This window comes from Stomoxys calcitrans, chromosome 2 (assembly GCF_963082655.1).
Source record: "Stomoxys calcitrans chromosome 2, idStoCalc2.1, whole genome shotgun sequence".
Classification (NCBI taxonomy): Eukaryota; Metazoa; Arthropoda; class Insecta; order Diptera; family Muscidae; genus Stomoxys; species Stomoxys calcitrans.
This window is the reverse complement of record NC_081553.1, coordinates 72,557,827-72,577,585: the sequence shown is the minus strand read 5'-3', so window position 1 is coordinate 72,577,585 and position 19,759 is coordinate 72,557,827. Positions and strand designations below refer to the sequence as shown.

General features: G+C 30.2%; 1 protein-coding gene across 17 annotated transcripts in view; it reads left to right on the top strand.

The window, feature by feature from the left end:
- Positions 1-19,290, top strand: part of LOC106088132 (heterogeneous nuclear ribonucleoprotein R) — a 438,953-nt gene extending 419,663 nt beyond the window's left edge. For 9 of the 17 annotated variants that reach the window (XM_059364134.1, XM_013253457.2, XM_013253463.2 and 6 more), the window contains one exon: positions 17,099-19,290. In XM_059364134.1, coding sequence (XP_059220117.1) covers positions 17,099-17,277 — 179 coding nt within the window. In that variant the 3' untranslated portion in view covers positions 17,278-19,290. The remainder of the gene's footprint in view (positions 1-17,098) is intronic. The other 8 variants (XM_013253476.2, XM_013253475.2, XM_013253460.2 and 5 more) reach the window with 3 other exon arrangements.
- Positions 19,291-19,759: the final 469 nt, after the last annotated feature.

Here is a 19,759-nt window from a genome sequence, read left to right as displayed (position 1 = left end):
AATAAATCGCATTTTCTCGCTATAAACTTCCCTCCTGTATATTAAACTCAAAAATTTGTGGGTCATCAAAAACTGAAAATTTTCATAAGGTTACCCCCTTTCCAAAAAAATGGCAAAAAAATAAAGGTAAAAATTTAACGAAATTCTGTTTACTTTGAGATTCGTTTTCGAATTTCGAATCGCGGAATGCTCCTGGATTGTCGAAATTCGAAAAAATGAAGGAGTTACAGCGTTTTCGACCCTAAATATTTACACCCAAATAAAAACGATTTTAGCGATTTTGAGGTTGTTTTTGATGAAAACACTAAGGGATTGCAATAAATCACATTTTCTCGCTATAAACTTCCCTCCTGTATGCTAAACTCAAAAATTTTTGGGTCATCAAAAATTGAAAATTTTCATAAGGTTACCCCCTTTCAAAAAAATGGCAAAAAAATAAAGGTAAAAATTTAACGAAATTCTGTTTACTTTGAGATTCGTTTTCGAATTTCGAATCGCGGAATGCTCCTGGATTGTCGAAATTCGAAAAAATGAAGGAGTTACAGCGTTTTCGACCCTAAATATTTACACCCAAATAAAAACGATTTTAGCGATTTTGAGGTTGTTTTTGATGAAAACACTAAGGGATTGCAATAAATCGCATTTTCTCGCTATAAACTTCCCTCCTGTATGCTAAACTCAAAAATTTAAAATTTTCATAAGGTTACCCCCTTTCCAAAAAATGGCAAAAAAAATAAAAGTAAAAATTTAACAAAATTCTGTTTACTTTGAGATTCGTTTTCGAATTTCGAATCGCGGAATGCTCCTGGATTGTCGAAATTCGAAAAATTGAAGGAGTTACACCGTTTTCGACCCTAAATATTTACACCCAAATAAAAACGATTTTAGCGATTTTGAGGTTGTTTTTGATGAAAACACTAAGGGATTGCAATAAATCAGATTTTCTCGCCATAAATTTCCCTCCTGTATGCTAAACTCAAAAATTTGTGGGTCATCAAAAATTGAAAATTTTCATAAGGTTACCCCCTTTCAAAAAATGGCAAAAAAAACAAAAGTAAAAATTTAACGAAATTCTGTTTACTTTGAGATTCGCTTTCGAATTTCGAATCGAGAAATGCTTTTAGACTGTCGAAATGCGAAAAAATGAAGGAGTTACAGCGTTTTCGACCCTAAATATTTACACCCAAATAAAAACGATTTTAGAGATTTTGAGGTTGTTTTTGATGAAAACACTAAGGGATTGCAATAAATCACATTTTCTTGCCATAAACTTCCCTCCTGTATGCTAAACTCAAAAATTTTTGGGTCATCAAAAATTTAAATTTTTCATAAGGTTACCCCCTTCTCAAAAAAATGGCAAAAAAATAAAAGTAAAAATTTTACGAAATTCCGTTTACTTTGAGATTCATTTTCGAATTTCGAATCGCGGAATGCTCCTGGATTGTCGAAATTCGAAAAAATGAAGGAGTTACAGCGTTTTCGACCCTAAATATTTACACCCAAAAAAAACGATTTTAGCGATTTTGAGGTTGTTTTTGATGAAAACACTAAGGGATTGCAATAAATCACATTTTCTTGCCATAAACTTCCCTCCTGTATGCTAAACTCAAAAATTTGTGGGTCATCAAAAATTGAAAATTTTCATAAGGTTACCCCCTTTCAAAAAAAAAAAAAAATGGCAAAAAAAATAAAAGTAAAAATTTAACAAAATTCTGTTTACTTTAAGATTCGTCTTCGAATTTCGAATCACGGAGTGCTCCTGGATTGTCGAAATTCGAAAAAATGAAGGAGTTACAGCTTTTTCGACCCTAAATATTCACACCCAAATAAAAACGATTTTAGCGATTTTGAGGTTGTTTTTGATGAAAACGCTAAGGGATTGCAATAAATCACATTTTCTTGCCATAAACTTCCCTCCTGTATGGTAAACTCAAAAATTTTTGGGTCATCAAAAATTGAAAATTTTCATAAGGTTACCCCCTTTCAAAAAATGGCAAAAAAAAACAAAAGTAAAAATTTAACGAAATTCTGTTTACTTTGAGATTCGCTTTCGAATTTCGAATCGAGAAATGCTTTTAGACTGTCGAAATGCGAAAAAATTAAGGAGTTACAGCGTTTTCGACCCTAAATATTTACACCCAAATAAAAACGATTTTAGCGATTTTGAGGTTGTTTTTGATGAAAACACTAAGGGATTGCAATAAATCGCATTTTCTCGCTATAAACTTCCCTCCTGTATGCTAAACTCAAAAATTTTTGGGTCATCAAAAATTTAAAATTTTCATAAGGTTACCCCCTTTCCAAAAAAATGGCAAAAAAAATAAAAGTAAAAATTTAACAAAATTCTGTTTACTTTGAGATTCGTTTTCGAATTTCGAATCGCGGAATGCTCCTGGATTGTCGAAATTCGAAAAATTGAAGGAGTTACACCGTTTTCGACCCTAAATATTTACACCCAAATAAAAACGATTTTAGCGAAGCGATTTTGAGGTTGTTTTTGATGAAAACACTAAGGGATTGCAATAAATCACATTTTCTCGCCACAAATTTCCCTCCTGTATGCTAAACTCAAAAATTTTTAGGTCATCAAAAATTGAAAATTTTCATAAGGTTACCCCCTTTCCAAAAAAATGGCAAAAAAAATAAAAGTAAAAATTTAACGAAATTCTGTTTACTTTATGATTCGTTTTCGAATTTCGAATCGCGGAGTGCTCCTGGATTGTCGAAATTCGAAAAAAAGAAGGAGTTACAGCGTTTTCGACCCTAAATATTTACACCCAAATAAAAACGATTTTAGCGATTTTGAGGTTGTTTTTGATGAAAACACTAAGGGATTGCAATAAATCGCATTTTCTCGCTATAAACTTCCCTCCTGTATGCTAAACTCAAAAATTTTTGGGTCATCAAAAATTGAAAATTTTCATAAGGTTACCCCCTTTCAAAAAAATGACAAAAAAAAATAAAAGTAAAAATTTAATGAAATTCTGTTTACTTTGAGATTCTTTTTCGAATTTCGAATCGCGGAATGCTCCTGGATTGTCGAAATTCGAAAAAATGAAGGAGTTACAGCGTTTTCGACCCTAAATATTTACACCCAAATAAAAACGATTTTAGCGATTTTGAGGTTGTTTTTGATGAAAACACTAAGGGATTGCAATAAATCAGATTTTCTCGCCATAAATTTCCCTCCTGTATGCTAAACTCAAAAATTTGTGGGTCATCAAAAATTGAAAATTTTCATAAGGTTACCCCCTTTCAAAAAAAAAATGGCAAAAAAAAATAAAAGTAAAAATTTAACGAAATTCTGTTTACTTTAAGATTCGTTTTCGAATTTCGAATCGCGGAGTGCTCCTGGATTGTCGAAATTCGAAAAAAAGAAGGAGTTACAGCGTTTTCGACCCTAAATATTTACACCCAAATAAAAACGATTTTAGCGAAGCCATTTTGATGTTGTTTTTGATGAAAACACTAAGGGATTGCAATAAATCGCATTTTCTCGCTATAAACTTCCCTCCTGTATGCTAAACTCAAAAATTTTTGGGTCATCAAAAATTGAAAATTTTCATAAGGTTACCCCCTTTCAAAAAAATGGCAAAAAAATAAAAGTAAAAATTTAATGAAATTCTGTTTACTTTGAGATTCTTTTTCGAATTTCGAATCGCGGAATGCTCCTGGATTGTCGAAATTCGAAAAAATGACGGAGTTAAAGCGTTTTCGACCCTAAATATTTACACCCAAATAACGATTTTAGCGAAGCGATTTTGAGGTTGTTTTTGATGAAAACACTAAGGGATTGCAATAAGTCACATTTTCTCGCTATAAACTTCCCTCCTGTATGCTAAACTCAAAAATTTTTAGGTCATCAAAAATTGAAAATTTTCATAAGGTTACCCCCTTTCAAAAAAAATGGCAAAAAAAATAAAAGTAAAAATTTAACGAAATTCTGTTTACTTTGAGATTCGTTTTCGAATTTCGAATCGCGGAGTGCTCCTGGATTGTCGAAATTCGAAAAAATGAAGGAGTTACAGCGTTTTCGACCCTAAATATTTACACCCAAATAAAAACGATTTTAGCGATTTTGAGGTTGTTTTTGATGAAAACACTAAGGGATTGCAATAAATCAGATTTTCTCGCCATAAATTTCCCTCCTGTATGCTAAACTCAAAAATTTGTGGGTCATCAAAAATTTAAAATTTTCAAAAGGTTACCCCCTTTCAAAAAATGGCAAAAAAAACAAAAGTAAAAATTTAACGAAATTCTGTTTACTTTGAGATTCGCTTTCGAATTTCGAATCGAGAAATGCTTTTAGACTGTCGAAATGCGAAAAAATTAAGGAGTTACAGCGTTTTCGACCCTAAATATTTACACCCAAATAAAAACGATTTTAGCGATTTTGAGGTTGTTTTTGATGAAAACACTAAGGGATTGCAATAAATCAGATTTTCTCGCCATAAATTTCCCTCCTGTATGCTAAACTCAAAAATTTGTGGGTCATCAAAAATTGAAAATTTTCATAAGGTTATCCCCTTTCAAAAAAATGGCAAAAAAAATAAAAGTAAAAATTTAACGAAATTCTGTTTACTTTAAGATTCGTTTTCGAATTTCGAATCGCGGAGTGCTCCTGGATTGTCGAAATTCGAAAAAAAGAAGGAGTTACAGCGTTTTCGACCCTAAATATTTAAACCCAAATAAAAACGATTTTAGCGAAGCCATTTTGAGGTTGTTTTTGATGAAAACACTAAGGGATTGCAATAAATCGCATTTTCTCGCTATAAACTTCCCTCCTGTATGCTAAACTCAAAAATTTTTGGGTCATCAAAAATTTAAAATTTTCATAAGGTTACCCCCTTTCCAAAAAAATGGCAAAAAAAATAAAAGTAAAAATTTAACAAAATTCTGTTTACTTTGAGATTCGTTTTCGAATTTCGAATCGCGGAATGCTCCTGGATTGTCGAAATTCGAAAAATTGAAGGAGTTACACCGTTTTCGACCCTAAATATTTACACCCAAATAAAAACGATTTTAGCGAAGCGATTTTGAGGTTGTTTTTGATGAAAACACTAAGGGATTGCAATAAATCACATTTTCTCGCCACAAATTTCCCTCCTGTATGCTAAACTCAAAAATTTTTAGGTCATCAAAAATTGAAAATTTTCATAAGGTTACCCCCTTTCCAAAAAAATGGCAAAAAAAATAAAAGTAAAAATTTAACGAAATTCTGTTTACTTTAAGATTCGTTTTCGAATTTCGAATCGCGGAGTGCTCCTGGATTGTCGAAATTCGAAAAATTGAAGGAGTTACACCGTTTTTGACCCTAAATATTTACACCCAAATAAAAACGATTTTAGCGAAGCGATTTTGAGGTTGTTTTTGATGAAAACACTAAGGGATTGCAATAAATCACATTTTCTCGCCACAAATTTCCCTCCTGTATGCTAAACTCAAAAATTTTTAGGTCATCAAAAATTGAAAATTTTCATAAGGTTACCCCCTTTCCAAAAAAATGGCAAAAAAAATAAAAGTAAAAATTTAACGAAATTCTGTTTACTTTAAGATTCGTTTTCGAATTTCGAATCGCGGAGTGCTCCTGGATTGTCGAAATTCGAAAAAATGAAGGAGTTAAAGCGTTTTCGACCCTAAATATTTACACCCAAATAAAAACGATTTTAGCGATTTTGAGGTTGTTTTTGATGAAAACACTAAGGGATTGCAATAAATCAGATTTTCTCGCCATAAATTTCCCTCCTGTATGCTAAACTCAAAAATTTGTGGGTCATCAAAAATTGAAAATTTTCATAAGGTTACCCCCTTTCAAAAAATGACAAAAAAAAACAAAAGTAAAAATTTAACGAAATTCTGTTTACTTTGAGATTCGCTTTCGAATTTCGAATCGAGAAATGCTTTTAGACTGTCGAAATGCGAAAAAATTAAGGAGTTACAGCGTTTTCGACCCTAAATATTTACACCCAAATAAAAACGATTTTAGCGATTTTGAGGTTGTTTTTGATGAAAACACTAAAGGATTGCAATAAATCGCATTTTCTCGCTATAAACTTCCCTCCTGTATGCTAAACTCAAAAATTTTTGGGTCATCAAAAATTTAAAATTTTCATAAGGTTACCCCCTTTCCAAAAAAATGGCAAAAAAAAATAAAAGTAAAAATTTAACAAAATTCTGTTTACTTTGAGATTCGTTTTCGAATTTCGAATCGCGGAATGCTCCTGGATTGTCGAAATTCGAAAAATTGAAGGAGTTACACCGTTTTTGACCCTAAATATTTACACCCAAATAAAAACGATTTTAGCGAAGCGATTTTGAGGTTGTTTTTGATGAAAACACTAAGGGATTGCAATAAATCACATTTTCTCGCCACAAATTTCCCTCCTGTATGCTAAACTCAAAAATTTTTGGGTCATCAAAAATTTAAAATTTTCATAAGGTTACCCCCTTTCCAAAAACATGGCAAAAAAAATAAAAGTAAAAATTTAACGAAATTCTGTTTACTTTAAGATTCGTTTTCGAATTTCGAATCGCGGAGTGCTCCTGGATTGTCGAAATTCGAAAAAATGAAGGAGTTAAAGCGTTTTCGACCCTAAATATTTACACCCAAATAACGATTTTAGCGAAGCGATTTTGAGGTTGTTTTTGATGAAAACACTAAGGGATTGCAATAAATCACATTTTCTCGCTATAAACTTCCCTCCTGTATGCTAAACTCAAAAATTTTTGGGTCATCAAAAATTGAAAATTTTCATAAGGTTACCCCCTTTCAAAAAAAATGGCAAAAAAAATAAAAGTAAAAATTTAACGAAATTCTGTTTACTTTGAGATTCGTTTTCGAATTTCGAATCGCGGAGTGCTCCTGGATTGTCGAAATTCGAAAAAATGAAGGAGTTACAGCGTTTTCGACCCTAAATATTTACACCCAAATAAAAACGATTTTAGCGATTTTGAGGTTGTTTTTGATGAAAACACTAAGGGATTGCAATAAATCGCATTTTCTCGCTATAAACTTCCCTCCTGTATGCTAAACTCAAAAATTTGTGGGTCATCAAAAATTGAAAATTTTCATAAGGTTACCCCCTTTCAAAAAAATGGCAAAAAATAAAAGTAAAAATTTAATGAAATTCTGTTTACTTTGAGATTCTTTTTCGAATTTCGAATCGCGGAATGCTCCTGGATTGTCGAAATTCGAAAAAATGAAGGAGTTAAAGCGTTTTCGACCCTAAATATTTACACCCAAATAACGATTTTAGCGAAGCGATTTTGAGGTTGTTTTTGATGAAAACACTAAGGGATTGCAATAAGTCACATTTTCTCGCTATAAACTTCCCTCCTGTATGCTAAACTCAAAAATTTTTGGGTCATCAAAAATTGAAAATTTTCATAAGGTTACCCCCTTTCAAAAAAAATGGCAAAAAAAATAAAAGTAAAAATTTAACGAAATTCTGTTTACTTTGAGATTCGTTTTCGAATTTCGAATCGCGGAGTGCTCCTGGATTGTCGAAATTCGAAAAAATGAAGGAGTTACAGCGTTTTCGACCCTAAATATTTACACCCAAATAAAAACGATTTTAGCGATTTTGAGGTTGTTTTTGATGAAAACACTAAGGGATTGCAATAAATCCGATTTTCTCGCCATAAATTTCCCTCCTGTATGCTAAACTCAAAAATTTGTGGGTCATCAAAAATTTAAAATTTTCATAAGGTTACCCCCTTTCAAAAAATGGCAAAAAAAACAAAAGTAAAAATTTAACGAAATTCTGTTTACTTTGAGATTCGCTTTCGAATTTCGAATCGAGAAATGCTTTTAGACTGTCGAAATGCGAAAAAATTAAGGAGTTACAGCGTTTTCGACCCTAAATATTTACACCCAAATAAAAACGATTTTAGCGATTTTGAGGTTGTTTTTGATGAAAACACTAAGGGATTGCAATAAATCAGATTTTCTCGCCATAAATTTCCCTCCTGTATGCTAAACTCAAAAATTTGTGGGTCATCAAAAATTGAAAATTTTCATAAGGTTACCCCCTTTCAAAAAACTGGCAAAAAAAATAAAAGTAAAAATTTAACGAAATTCTGTTTACTTTAAGATTCGTTTTCGAATTTCGAATCGCGGAGTGCTCCTGGATTGTCGAAATTCGAAAAAAAGAAGGAGTTACAGCGTTTTCGACCCTAAATATTTAAACCCAAATAAAAACGATTTTAGCGAAGCCATTTTGAGGTTGTTTTTGATGAAAACACTAAGGGATTGCAATAAATCGCATTTTCTCGCTATAAACTTCCCTCCTGTATGCTAAACTCAAAAATTTTTGGGTCATCAAAAATTTAAAATTTTCATAAGGTTACCCCCTTTCCAAAAAAATGGCAAAAAAAATAAAAGTAAAAATTTAACAAAATTCTGTTTACTTTGAGATTCGTTTTCGAATTTCGAATCGCGGAATGCTCCTGGATTGTCGAAATTCGAAAAATTGAAGGAGTTACACCGTTTTCGACCCTAAATATTTACACCCAAATAAAAACGATTTTAGCGAAGCGATTTTGAGGTTGTTTTTGATGAAAACACTAAGGGATTGCAATAAATCACATTTTCTCGCCACAAATTTCCCTCCTGTATGCTAAACTCAAAAATTTTTAGGTCATCAAAAATTGAAAATTTTCATAAGGTTACCCCCTTTCCAAAAAAATGGCAAAAAAATAAAAGTAAAAATTTAACGAAATTCTGTTTACTTTAAGATTCGTTTTCGAATTTCGAATCGCGGAGTGCTCCTGGATTGTCGAAATTCGAAAAATTGAAGGAGTTACACCGTTTTTGACCCTAAATATTTACACCCAAATAAAAACGATTTTAGCGAAGCGATTTTGAGGTTGTTTTTGATGAAAACACTAAGGGATTGCAATAAATCACATTTTCTCGCCACAAATTTCCCTCCTGTATGCTAAACTCAAAAATTTTTAGGTCATCAAAAATTGAAAATTTTCATAAGGTTACCCCCTTTCCAAAAAAATGGCAAAAAAAATAAAAGTAAAAATTTAACGAAATTCTGTTTACTTTAAGATTCGTTTTCGAATTTCGAATCGCGGAGTGCTCCTGGATTGTCGAAATTCGAAAAAAAGAAGGAGTTACAGCGTTTTCGACCCTAAATATTTACACCCAAATAAAAACGATTTTAGCGATTTTGAGGTTGTTTTTGATGAAAACACTAAGGGATTGCAATAAATCACATTTTCTCGCTGTAAACTTCCCTCCTGTATGCTAAACTCAAAAATTTTTGGGTCATCAAAAATTGAAAATTTTCATAAGGTTACCCCCTTTCAAAAAAAATGGCAAAAAAATAAAAGTAAAAATTTAACGAAATTCTGTTTACTTTAAGATTCGTTTTCGAATTTCGAATCGCGGAATGCTCCTGGATTGTCGAAATTCGAAAAAATGACGGAGTTAAAGCGTTTTCGACCCTAAATATTTACACCCAAATAACGATTTTAGCGAAGCGATTTTGAGGTTGTTTTTGATGAAAACACTAAGGGATTGCAATAAATCACATTTTCTCGCTATAAACTTCCCTCCTGTATGCTAAACTCAAAAATTTTTGGGTCATCAAAAATTGAAAATTTTCATAAGGTTACCCCCTTTCAAAAAAAATGGCAAAAAAAATAAAAGTAAAAATTTAACAAAATTCTGTTTACTTTGAGATTCGTTTTCGAATTTCGAATCGCGGAGTGCTCCTGGATTGTCGAAATTCGAAAAATTGAAGGACTTACACCGTTTTCGACCCTAAATATTTACACCCAAATAAAAACGATTTTAGCGAAGCGATTTTGAGGTTGTTTTTGATGAAAACACTAAGGGATTGCAATAAATCACATTTTCTCGCCACAAATTTCCCTCCTGTATGCTAAACTCAAAAATTTTTAGGTCATCAAAAATTGAAAATTTTCATAAGGTTACCCCCTTTCAAAAAAATGGCAAAAAAAATAAAAGTAAAAATTTAATGAAATTCTGTTTACTTTGAGATTCTTTTTCGAATTTCGAATCGCGGAATGCTCCTGGATTGTCGAAATTCGAAAAAATGACGGAGTTAAAGCGTTTTCGACCCTAAATATTTACACCCAAATAACGATTTTAGCGAAGCGATTTTGAGGTTGTTTTTGATGAAAACACTAAGGGATTGCAATAAATCACATTTTCTCGCCACAAATTTCCCTCCTGTATGCTAAACTCAAAAATTTTTAGGTCATCAAAAATTGAAAATTTTCATAAGGTTACCCCCTTTCCAAAAAAATGGCAAAAAAAATAAAAGTAAAAATTTAACAAAATTCTGTTTACTTTGAGATTCGTTTTCGAATTTCGAATCGCGGAATGCTCCTGGATTGTCGAAATTCGAAAAAATGACGGAGTTAAAGCGTTTTCGACCCTAAATATTTACACCCAAATAAAAACGATTTTAGCGAAGCGATTTTGAGGTTGTTTTTGATGAAAACACTAAGGGATTGCAATAAATCACATTTTCTCGCCACAAATTTCCCTCCTGTATGCTAAACTCAAAAATTTTTAGGTCATCAAAAATTGAAAATTTTCATAAGGTTACCCCCTTTCAAAAAAATGGCAAAAAAAATAAAAGTAAAAATTTAATGAAATTCTGTTTACTTTGAGATTCTTTTTCGAATTTCGAATCGCGGAATGCTCCTGGATTGTCGAAATGCGAAAAAATGACGGAGTTAAAGCGTTTTCGACCCTAAATATTTACACCCAAATAACGATTTTAGCGAAGCGATTTTGAGGTTGTTTTTGATGAAAACACTAAGGGATTGCAATAAATCACATTTTCTCGCCACAAATTTTCCTCCTGTATGCTAAACTCAAAAATTTTTAGGTCATCAAAAATTGAAAATTTTCATAAGGTTACCCCCTTTCCAAAAAAATGGCAAAAAAAATAAAAGTAAAAATTTAACGAAATTCTGTTTACTTTAAGATTCGTTTTCGAATTTCGAATCGCGGAGTGCTCCTGGATTGTCGAAATTCGAAATTCGAAAAAATGAAGGAGTTACAGCGTTTTCGACCCTAAATATTTACCCCCAAATAAAAACGATTTTAGCGAAGCGATTTTGAGGTTGTTTTTGATGAAAACACTAAGGGATTGCAATAAATCGCATTTTCTCGCTATAAACTTCCCTCCTGTGTGGTAAACTCAAAAATTTTTGGGTCATCAAAAATTGAAAATTTTCATAAGGTTACCCCCTTTCAAAAAAAATGGCAAAAAAAATAAAAGTAAAAATTTAACGAAATTCTGTTTACTTTAAGATTCGTTTTCGAATTTCGAATCGCGGAGTGCTCCTGGATTGTCGAAATTCGAAAAAAGAAGGAGTTACAGCGTTTTCGACCCTAAATATTTACACCCAAATAAAAACGATTTTAGCGAAGCCATTTTGAGGTTGTTTTTGATGAAAACACTAAGGGATTGCAATAAATCGCATTTTCTCGCTATAAACTTCCCTCCTGTATGCTAAACTCAAAAATTTGTGGGTCATCAAAAATTGAAAATTTTCATAAGGTTACCCCCTTTCAAAAAAAATGGCAAAAAAAAATAAAAGTAAAAATTTAACAAAATTCTGTTTATTTTGAGATTCGTTTTCGAATTTCGAATCGCGGAATGCTCCTGGATTGTCGAAATTCGAAAAATTGAAGGTGTTACACCGTTTTCGACCCTAAATATTTACACCCAAATAAAAACGATTTTAGCGAAGCGATTTTGAGGTTGTTTTTGATGAAAACACTAAGGGATTGCAATAAATCACATTTTCTCGCCACAAATTTCCCTCCTGTATGCTAAACTCAAAAATTTTTAGGTCATCAAAAATTGAAATTTTCCAAAAAAATGGCAAAAAAAATAAAAGTAAAAATTTAACGAAATTCTGTTTACTTTAAGATTCGTTTTCGAATTTCGAATCGCGGAGTGCTCCTGGATTGTCGAAATTCGAAAAAAAGAAGGAGTTACAGCGTTTTCGACCCTAAATATTTACACCCAAATAAAAACGATTTTAGCGATTTTGAGGTTGTTTTTGATGAAAACACTAAGGGATTGCAATAAATCGCATTTTCTCGCTATAAACTTCCCTCCTGTATGCTAAACTCAAAAATTTTTGGGTCATCAAAAATTGAAAATTTTCATAAGGTTACCCCCTTTCAAAAAATGGCAAAAAAAAACAAAAGTAAAAATTTAACGAAATTCTGTTTACTTTGAGATTCGCTTTCGAATTTCGAATCGAGAAATGCTTTTAGATTGTCGAAATGCGAAAAAATGAAGGAGTTACAGCGTTTTCGACCCTAAATATTTACACCCAAATAAAAACGATTTTAGCGATTTTGAGGTTGTTTTTGATGAAAACACTAAGGGATTGCAATAAATCACATTTTCTTGCCATAAACTTCCCTCCTGTATGCTAAACTCAAAAATTGAAAATTTTCCAAAAAAAATGGCAAAAAACTAAAAGTAAAAATTTAACGAAATTCTGTTTACTTTGAGATTCGTTTTCGAATTTCGAATCGCGGAATGCTCCTGGATTGTCGAAATTGGAAAAAATGAAGGAGTTACAGCGTATTTGACCCTAAATATTTACACCCAAATAAAAACAATTTTAGCGAAGCGATTTTGAGGTTGTTTTTGATGAAAACACTAAGGGATTGCAATAAATCGCATTTTCTCGCTATAAACTTCCCTCCTGTATGGTAAACTCAAAAATTTTTGGGTCATCAAAAATTGAAAATTTTCATAAGGTTACCCCCTTTCAAAAAATGGCAAAAAAAAAACAAATGTAAAAATTTGACGAAATTCTGTTTACTTTGAGATTCGCTTTCGAATTTCGAATCGAGAAATGCTTTTAGATTGTCGAAATGCGAAAAAATTAAAGAGTTACAGCGCTTTCGACCCTAAATATTTACACCCAAATAAGAACGATTTTAGCGATTTTGAGGTTGTTTTTGATGAAAACACTAAGGGATTGCAATAAATCACATTTTCTCGCCATAAATTTCCCTCCTGTATGCTAAACTCAAAAATTTGTGGGTCATCAAAAATTGAAAATTTTCATAAGGTTACCCCCTTCCCAAAAAAATGGCAAAAAACTAAAAGTAAAAATTTAACGAAATTGTGTTTACTTTGAGATTCGTTTTCGAATTTCGAATCGCGGAATGCTCCTGGATTGTCGAAATTCGAAAAAATGAAGGAGTTACAGCGTTTTCGACCCTAAATATTTACACCCAAATAAAAACGATTTTAGCGATTTTGAGGTTGTTTTTGATGAAAACACTAAGGGATTGCAATAAATCACATTTTCTCGCCATAAACTTCCCTCCTGTATGCTAAACTCAAAAATTTGTGGGTCATCAAAAATTGAAAATTTTCACAAGGTTAACCCCTTCTCAAAAAAATGGCAAAAAAAAATAAAAGTAAAAATTTAACGAAATTCTGTTTACTTTGAGATTCGTTTTCGAATTTTGAATCGAGAAATGCTTTTAGATTGTCGAAATGCGAAAAAATGAAGGAGTTACAGCGTTTTCGACCCTAAATATTTACACCCAAATAAAAACGATTTTAGCGAAGCGATTTTGAGGTTGTTTTTGATGAAAACACTAAGGGATTGCAATAAATCACATTTTCTCGCTATAAACTTCCCTCCTGTATGCTAAACTCAAAAATTTTTGGGTCATCAAAAATTGAAAATTTTCATAAGGTTACCCCCTTTCAAAAAAAATGGCAAAAAAAATAAAAGTAAAAATTTAATGAAATTCTGTTTACTTTGAGATTCTTTTTCGAATTTCGAATCGCGGAATGCTCCTGGATTGTCGAAATTCGAAAAAATGACGGAGTTAAAGCGTTTTCGACCCTAAATATTTACACCCAAATAAAAACGATTTCAGCGATTTTGAGGTTGTTTTTGATGAAAACAAAGGGATTGCAATAAATCACATTTTCTCGCCATAAACTTCCCTCCTGTATGCTAAACTCGAAAATTTTTGGGTCATCAAAAATTGAAAATTTCAAAAAAATGGCAAAAAAATTAAAAGTAAAAATTTAACGAAATTCTGTTTACTTTAAGATTCGTTTTCGAATTTCGAATCGAGAAATGCTTTTAGATTGTTGAAATGCGAAAAAATTAAGGAGTTACAGCGTTTTCGACCCTAAATATTTACACCCAAATAAAAACGATTTTAGCGAAGCGATTTTGAGGTTGTTTTTGATGAAAACACTAAGGGATTGCAATAAATCACATTTTCTCGCCATAAACTTCCCTCTTGTATGCTAAACTCGAAAATTTTTGGGTCATCAAAAATTGAAAAATTTCATAAGGTTACCCCCTCTCCAAAAAAATGACAAAAAAATAAAAGTAAAAATTTAACGAAATTCCGTTTACTTTGAGATTCGTTTTCGAATTTCGAATCGCGGAATGCTCCTGGATTGTCGAAATTCGAAAAAATGAAGGAGTTACAGCGTTTTCGACCCTAAATATTTACACCCAAATAAAAACGATTTTAGCGATTTTGAGGTTGTTTTTGATGAAAACGCTAAGGGATTGCAATAAATCACATTTTCTCGCCATAAACTTCCCTCCTGTATGCTAAACTCAAAAATTTTTGGGTCATCAAAAATTGAAAATTTTCAAAAAAATGGCAAAAAAAATAAAAGTAAAAATTTAACGAAATTCTGTTTAGTTAAAGATTCGTTTTCGAATTTCCTGGATTGTCGAAATTCGAAAAAATTAAGGAGTTACAGCGTTTTCGCCCCTAAATATTTACACCCAAATAAAAACGATTTCAGCGATTTTGAGGTTGTTTTTGATGAAAACACTAAGGGATTGCAATAAATCACATTTTCTCGCCATAAACTTCCCTCCTGTATGCTAAACTCAAAAATTTTTGGGTCATCAAAAAATTGAAAATTTTCATAAGGTTACCCCCTTCTCAAAAAAAAAAATGGCAAAAAAAATAAAAGTAAAAATTTAACGAAATTCTGTTTACTTTGAGATTCGTTTTCGAATTTCGAATCACGGAATGCTCCTGGATTGTCAAAATTCGAAAAAATGAAGGAGTTACAGCGTTTTCGACCCTAAATATTTACACCCAAATAAAAACGATTTTAGCGAAGCGATTTTGAGGTTGTTTTTGATGAAAACACTAAGGGATTGCAATAAATCACATTTTCTTGCCATAAACTTCCCTCGTGTATGCTAAACTCAAAAATTTGTGGGTCATCAAAAATTGAAAATTTTCATAAGGTTACCCCCTTTCAAAAAATGGCAAAAAAATAAAACTAAAAATTTTACGAAATTCTGTTTACTTTGAGATTCGCTTTCGAATTTCGAATCGAGAAATGCTTTTAGATTGTCGAAATGCGATAAAATTAAGGAGTTACAGCGTTTTCGACCTTGAATATTTACACCCAAATAAAAACGATTTTGAGGTTGTTTTTGATGAAAGCACTAAGGGATTGCAATAAATCACATTTTCTCGCCAAAAACTTCCCTCCTGTATGCTAAACTCAAAAATTTTTGGGTCATCAAAAATTTAAAATTTTCAAAAAAAAAAACACTAAGTGATTGCAATAAATCATATTTTCTCGCCATAAACTTCCCTTCTGTATGCTAAACTCAAAAATATTTGGGTCATCAAAAATTGAAAATTTTCATAAGGTTACCCCCTTCTCAAAAAAATGACAAAAAACAATAAAAGTAAAAATTGAACGAAATTCTGTTTACTTTAAGATTTGCTTTCGAATCGCGGAATGCTTTTGGATTGTCGAAATTCGAAAAAATGAAGGAGTTACAGCTTTTTCGACCTTGAAAATTACCTTGAATATTTTCGCCAAAAAAAACCTATTTTAGCGACTTTGGACAGATAGACCTAAAGTGAGACGGTCATGTCTTAACCAAATTTGTTTATTCAAATTCGCAATGTTTGAAAACCCTTACTATAGTATTTTGAAAAAAATTTTAGATGATTTTTTGATACTTTATACTTTAGATGTCACTTAACCATAAAATATTGCGATTTTATGGTTTAGCATTGACTTGTAAAATATGTCAAATGAAAACAAAAATGAAAAAATTTATAAACTTGTGGACAAATATATAGTTATAGATAAATTCCCAAATAATGCTAGGTTTTAAATAAATACATTAAAAAAAAATATATAAAAAGACTTGATTATACAATACCAACAATTTAAATACTTTGGAGGGTTATTGATAAAAGAAATGGTTAATTAAATCTATAAAAATATTATTTAATCTTTTATTATGAGCAAAGCAAAATTCGTTCCTATAAAACTAAGAGTTTGCATTTATCTTTAGAAAAGAAAATAAAATGCAAATAACCTTACAAGCCATAAATCAATTTATAGTTAAATATGAGTTGAAATTTTCCACTAAATTATATTTAGTTATAAATTATTATGGAAAAATTCACTTAAAATCAAAAAATAAAATTTTAAAAATTTCGTTTTAGCCTAAACTAACCTCTGATTTTACTCATTCCATTACCTAATAGATAATTACAATTTTATTTAAGGTTTTGTTTGGTTTTTATATTGTTTACATTTCAATTGCATTAATATTAATTTCATTATTTTTTTATATTTTTTGTTATATTACCAAAATGTAATAATTATTAACAACAAAAAAAAGATATATACAAAAGTATTTCTAAAAAATCCATACATATTTATAAATAATAATAATAACATATTTTAGAAAATTAATACAAAAAATTAATTTTATAAAATGTTCTACTCTCTTTTCTTTCTCTCTTTCTCTTTCTATCTCTCGCCTATTTGAAATTTCCCAACCGCTATGACAATCAAACAAAAAAACCAAAACCAATATCTAAAAAAAAAAACAAAAATCCAAACAACAACTATGATATATTTGCGTCGTAAAAAAATAACTGCCCTCCCTGTTCTTTATTTTTGTTAAATGACCTGCGATGACCGACCGATTTCCGATTGTTCTTATGCCTCTTCCAAATGGAATGGTGATGTGCCGCGCTGCCTGCCCTCCTGGCTGTGACTCTACTGCTATCGATCGATTGATTCAACAACTAAAGTAGTAGTCGGTAAGCGTAAATTTGATGGAGGTCACCAAAATCCAGCAGATATTAAGCGACGTTACCCGGGCGGTTTGATAGGAAATGGCGGCAGTTGGGGCAGTTTACCACTACCACAACAACCATTAGGCACTAATGGCGAACAATGGTATACGGATACGTTTCCTACATGGAGTTAAAGAAACACAATAACAACAACAACCACAATATTATCGAAAAAAAAAAACAAACACCAACTCTCACACATACATACACTCACAAACACACACACACACACACAGAAACAACACACATAACCACACTCATAAACAATACACATAATACACACTTAAAAACCCATTATTACTAAAACGACAAACAATTATTCCCCTTAAAATTTTTTTAAAATTTATAATAAAGCAAAATTATGATGATTTCTTAAAGGCTACAACAATAAGCAGAGATAAATTCACACAACAATTATGAAAAAATAATAATAATATTTTTTTTTAGATAAAAAGAATAAGCAATACTATAGACAAACAAAAAAACAAGAAAATATTTAAGATAAAAATTATAAATTTTCTATAATTAAACAAAAACCGAAAAACCTTGAGATCAGTAGTAGTTCAGCCAAAATAAGGAAAAGAAATTATTTATCACCTTGACACGTCCTTCTCAAAAGATGGCAAGCCACAAAACCAACCACATTACATACAATATATAATTACAATAAAACAACAACTACAAAGGCAAAAAGAGATCACATTTTTAATATATAACTACAAGAACAGCAACAAAAAATGGTAGTAAATAAAACAAAAAACCACATATATAACAGCTTACTTTTATAATTCAAAACAAAAGAATGAAGCAAAAACAAAATATATTAAAAAAATTTTAACTTTTTTTTTACAATTTCTATAAAACTTATTTTTTAACTCCAAAATGCAAACAGAAGATCAAATTGAAAGATTTTAAAGCAATTTTTATTTATATATTGGCTTTTCCTTATTACGTTTTTTTTCTTAACCATTGTTTATGTTTGACAAAATTGAATTTTTCGAATTTTACTTTTGGCCAAGAGATTTTTATACTGTTTTACTTGGAAAAAAATTTATAATTTGTTTCTTTATAAATAACATTGAAAAAAAATAACGAATATTTCTATGAAATCGTTAAGATTTTAAGCATTAAAATTAAACACACACAAAAATTAAAGATTGAAAAAAATTTTCTAAGCAAAGCTTAACAAAGAAAAAAACACACAAACTTATAAATTACGGAAAAAATACACACAAAACAAAAAAAAAAAAAAAACAAAATTAATGACTGAATTCAAATAATTGAATTAAAAAAAGGAAATATATTTCAAACATATATAAGAGTTGATAATTAATAAAAACAACAAAAACAAAAATGAGAATAAAAAATTTTACACACAAAAATTGAAAAAAAAAATATGTAATACATATATAAGAAAATCAATTTATATGACCAGTAGTCTGTACACACCTACACACATGACTTTCATAAGGAATTTGAGGGGATAATTATTAAATAAAATTTAAAAAAAAATATATGAAACAAATTCTATTAAACGTTTTCATTTTTTTACAACATGTCCTAATTATTATATAATTAAACATGATGATATATATATATAATTGGTTAATTTTTTTACATTTTTTGCCTTGTACGTAACAAAATTATGTTTGTGTTTTTTTTTTTTTTTGTAACAAATTCAAAAATTATTAATGTTATGTTATTTTATGTTATCAATTAAGGCATATAATTTCTTAAAATTTTCGAAATTTTTTTTTCAAAAACAAAAATCACCGTCCAAATTAGTTACAGGCATGCATCCATTATTTCCACATAGAAAAAAAAACAATGAAATCATATAACATAGGCTGTTGAAAACATGGGAGCGTATGATCAATGAGTAGACATTTTCCAACAAACATAAGACCCAGTGGTCTGTACCAGAGTGTGTATGCTTATTTTAAATTCATTAAATTTTACAATAAAATTTCAAGCAAATACACAAAACAATTTTGAATATATTCATTTTAATTATAGAAACAAATTTTATAAAAATAAATAAACTTGTTACTCTGCAGTAGCTATTATTCAAAACAATTTCCAGCACTTTAGAAACTGTAATTAAACTTTTATAAAATAAAAATAAATAAATTTGTTATTCAAAACTATACAGTTTGTGCATATTTTGTTATAATTCAAAATTCCCTTAAAAGCATTCATCTATAGAAATTGCTCATACTACTTCTAGCTAAATAAAATTTAATAATTTGCATTTTGAAACTTCCTTCTACCATTGTTTCTTTTTTCATGTGTGGTAAATTTGTGGCACTATATGTTCCTTATTAAAATTTACATCATTTTATTGGGCATACATGTATCAGCTTGTATTTATTGTAGTTATTTCTATTATAGTTTTTTTTTTTGTCTCCACAAAAATGGATCTTCTTTCTAAATTGTGCCTTGGATCTTTAAAAATCTTTTGTAATAACACAATCGAAAGTATAACGGAAACCGAAAATCTTTGTATATGTATTTCAATACAATTGTAAAAAACGAAATCAATTTCCAAATATTTGTTTTTCTAAATAAAATCCTAAATAAAATTGAAAAACATGAAAACAATATTGTTTTCATAAA